Genomic DNA, 4420 nt, shown 5'->3' with positions numbered 1-4420 from the left:
GACTGGCGGAACGTGAACGGGGTGAACTACGCCAGCACCACTCGGAACCAGCACATCCCCCAGTACTGCGGGTCCTGCTGGGCCCACGGCAGCACCAGCGCCTTGGCAGGTACGCGGGGCTCAGGGCTGTGCAAGCTGTTACCCCCCTGGTTTATAGTTTTTGGTAAGCAAAGGAGGTTTCTCTTCAGCTTAGGAAACTGGTGATATAAAGAAAAGATGCCAAATGACTGCAGTGAGTAATGCGGCAAAGAACGAGGCTGAGGCAGCTTTGAACATACCAGGAACAGTGGGCATTGCCCAGCTAAAGGCAAGGAGGTTTGGTTTCAATAGAGAAAGCAATGGGAGTGAGCCTGTCCCCACCTTCTCAAAAATTGCACACAGGGGAACACTGGCATGGTTAAAAAGCTGCAGAAGGAACGGATTCATAGCACCTGCCAGACTACAATGGGACTGGAGTAAGAACGGGGTTTTCTGCCCCTCCTAGAGGTGTGGTGAGCATAGCAGCAGATGCAAAAGCAGTTATCGTGTCTCCTTCCCTTTTTTGGTACCTCAGCCTGCTGCACTACATCTGCTGCAGCGATGCCTGGATATGAGGAAGTGAAAGATGCCTCGTGTGGGAAGGGCCCGGGGGTGTTAGCGTCAGGAGCCCTGGCATTCAGATAAACTGACTGCCACAGCATAGACTGCTCCAGTCCGAGCGGATGTCTATCAGCCTTCTTGGGAAAAGGGAAGGAGGGGTTTGCTTCACATGCAGAAGTATTTTCTCTGAAGAGAATATATGATGATTTGTATGCAGCAGTAACATGCTGCAGAAGTATTTTCACATAAGGAGGCTGTAAGAGGACTAACAGTGAAGGAGAAATGGGGAAAACTGTGCAGAAATGGGAAGACAGCACCAGTGGGAGCAAACAGCAGAAACTGCAAAAGGTCTGTTCTTAAGCAGAACAGGAATACAGACACGTATGAAACTTGCCATGATGTAGTGAGGTACTAGGATAGACAACATACAGCGACTTCTTAATTATATAGTTAAAAATTAATGGTGTATTTAGGTATGCCAGTACATGCATCTTTATACGTATAAAAGGTTGATTTTTAAAATCAGGATATTTTGTTTAAACTGCTGTGAATAGTTAAAGTGTTCATTCCCTCTCCTTGCTCAAGACTAGGCTAGGATAATGCCTTGCAGTTCCTTTAGTACTAACAGGATTAAAAGTACTACAGTCGCATCAGTTAAGACTTAATGCACTGTGAGAAGCAGTTTATAAATACTTATCAGGAAGCTTTTCTGACGAGTGAGCAGTTGTTTCTGACAAAATAAGGCAGCAGGGTATAAATACTTATCAGGAAGCTTTTCTGACAAAATAAGGCAGCAGGATGGCAATGCCTGTCTGAGATCTCAGGATAACAGTGAGTTGTTAACAGAAGAGCAGGATATACTTCTGAAAGCTTTTCCTTGCTTTAAGTTTCTGAAGACTCTTTATGAGAGCCAGAGACCTGGGCTGCATGGGCTTATGACTCTCTGCATGTGTTTATGCATAAATCTTTACTCCTGTAAGAGAGGCTAGTGAGAGCTGGTTTTGTGATGCATATTTGAAAACTCCTTGCTGTCAAAGCCAGGCAACAGATCTGGAAGTTCTCAGAAGCTGTGACTTGAATTAAGAGATCTAGGGCACTTCAAGGCTTTAAACATATCTTAAGTCATCTGCATATTTTTGAGATTTTAATGGAAAAAATTTCTAATGGAAACCCACAATAGTAACAGCCTGCTGGTTGGAGTTGGATTATGCCACGTGCCTCCCTGCTGACAGTAAAGGCTTTTCCAACCTCACATGTTGTTGCCTACAAACAGTTACAGGTTCAAGGAAGGAGAGACAGTTTTAACACCAGTTGCAATATATAACCACTCAAATTTTCCATTAATTAAAACCAGTTTCTTATCCTTACAGATCGAATTAACATAAAGAGAAAAGGAGCATGGCCTTCTGCCTACCTCTCTGTTCAGAACGTGATTGACTGCGCCAATGCAGGATCCTGTGAAGGTGGAGACCACTCAGGTGTTTGGATGTACGCCCATGACCATGGCATTCCAGATGAGACCTGCAACAACTACCAAGCTAAAGATCAAAGTATGATACCTATTTGCTTTGCTATAAGGCTTTATCCCAGGTTTTGCAGATATTAATATATATTAAAGGTTTTTTTGGATTTGCAGTGTACTGGTTCCTGCCTTCCAGTGCAGTACCGGCTCTTTGACTGACAGAACAGGTTTTCTTTACAGGCTTGTGTGTGCCTTCTTACTCTAGCCAGACAGCATAGCATTAAATCACGCCCAGACAAGTTTCCGCAGCTAAATTGTTTAAACTTAATCTCTTCAGCCTGTGATATATAATCTCAAATGTATTGAAATATTTACAAGTGTCACCTCAAGCTAAACAAAGAAGAATTGTAACCCTTTTCTGGCCATGTATGACTGGAATAGTTTGTGTCTGTAGAGAAGCACATCTGAAACACTTCCTCATCAAAGCACTTACACCTATGAAGTAAACAATAGTAATTAGTGACTGTGGAGACTTTAAACATGGTTTCCCAAAAGGAATTTAGCTTACCAGAGACAGCATGTATTAGTAATTGTTATTAATATCTGCCTCAAGCTAAAAGGAGAAAAAGCTTAGTGTGATATAATTAATTCACCTGAAGAAAAGCATTCTCTTGAAGTGATAATCTCACTTCTGTTTTGTAGAGTGTAAGAAGTTTAACCAGTGTGGAACTTGCGTCACTTTTGGAGAATGCCATGTGATAAAGAACTACACTCTCTGGAAAGTTGCTGACTATGGGTCTGTCAGTGGAAGAGAGAAAATGATGGCAGAAATCTATACTAATGGACCAATTAGGTAAAAAAAAAAAATTGTAAAGAAGAAAATGTTTATCTACTAGTAATATTGAGAGTGAAATACTTCAAACTCCTAATGACTCAAGTGTCCTTCTCCACTCTAGCCTATCTTAGTAGCTCTGCACTAATATGCAGGCTTCAGCTTGTTTGCAGATAAATTGAGCTCTGAATTCAAAATGCAAGAAAACCAACTGTATTCTATCCAGCCCTCTGCCCTGACCCCCCCTTGTATCAGAATGCTTCCTCTGTTACAGCTGTGGCATAATGGCTACTGAAAAGTTGGATGCTTACACTGGAGGACTTTATACAGAGTACAACCCCTCGCCTGAGGTGAATCACATTGTCTCTGTGGCTGGCTGGGGCGTAGAAAATGGAACGGAATACTGGATTGTTCGTAACTCATGGGGTGAACCCTGGGTAAGGAAACATGGGAAAAAACACGTTTGTGGAATGACTTTAGAGGAAGGGTGGGGTTTTCCCCTTGCAAACAGGAAGCTGCAAAGGTAGCCTGTGGATAGGAGACGTAAAGCTTTCTTTGAACTAGACTAGCAATTAAAAGATGAAGCCTAACTGATCTGAAGACAAGGATATTCAGCCAAAAGTTACTTGTGGAGTGTCAACTCAATTGCAGATGTAATTTCATGGACCTGCAGCTCCTGGTGTGGGCAACCATAAATTACTGTTAGTTGTAGGCAAAAATCAAGTCACATACCTGGTATGTGAGGAGGATATAAATCACCAAAGCAGATTGCCCCTTTAAACAAGGCTGCCCTGTGAACCCAGTGTTATACTTCCATCTTGAGCAAAATCCTAGATTTGCTTAAAATCATTCATTTTTGTAAGACAGAAGAGACTCAACAGCACACATTTTCTGTAGTTATGTTTTCTAATTCACAATGCAAATTAATTCTTTACAGGGTGAAAGAGGATGGCTGAGAATTGTCACAAGTGGATATAAAGGTGGAAGAGGAGCAGAGTACAATCTTGCTATCGAAACAGACTGTGCATATGGAGATGTTATACTTCCTTGATTCTATATTGTACATCTTTCTGTTTATGAACTACTTTGGTTTGGCAGCTTCCCAGCACAACCTTCTGTTTAAAGAATAGTCTAAAACTCTCACAGTTTAACACCAGCAGGCAGTTCTGCAAAATTATGCCAGATACCAACACACAATGTCTTCAAAGTAAAATAAATAGAGCTGCCTTAGGTAATTATTTACAACTTAAAATAATTTACCCCTGAAAAAGTTGTCTGCCTTGATGCATAGTATTTAAATCCTATTGGCTTAATCAGAGAAATGGTATATGTAAATCTTTTTTTAAAATACAAATGACATACTGGGAAGGAAAAAATATACTCAATATTTGGGTCTAGAGCTTATATTCAATTCTTTGGTAGTATTGAGCAATATTAGCTCACAATGATGCAGATGGAAAAAAAAGCTAGGTCTGGTCATGATCTATTAAAAAACTAAATGCCCTGCCATTTCTGTGGCACCCTGCTGAAGCAGTGTTGGAAGTCTC

General features: G+C 41.3%; 1 protein-coding gene across 1 annotated transcript; it reads left to right on the top strand.

Annotated features, from left to right (window-relative positions):
• Positions 1 to 3: 3 nt before the first annotated feature.
• Positions 4 to 4137, top strand: CTSZ (cathepsin Z; the record flags this gene model as incomplete). The annotated part of the gene is made up of 5 exons (XM_010084424.1): positions 4 to 109; positions 1950 to 2129; positions 2744 to 2894; positions 3148 to 3310; positions 3811 to 4137. Coding segments are annotated over 5 exons (714 nt in total), but the record flags the coding sequence as incomplete, so codon positions are not given.
• Between the last annotated feature and the right edge of the window lie 283 nt (positions 4138 to 4420).

The sequence above is a fragment of the Pterocles gutturalis genome, unplaced genomic scaffold (genome assembly GCF_000699245.1).
Source record: "Pterocles gutturalis isolate BGI_N339 unplaced genomic scaffold, ASM69924v1 scaffold48560, whole genome shotgun sequence".
In the NCBI taxonomy this organism is placed as follows: Eukaryota; Metazoa; Chordata; class Aves; order Pterocliformes; family Pteroclidae; genus Pterocles; species Pterocles gutturalis.
This window is presented reverse-complemented; position numbering and strand designations above follow the sequence as displayed.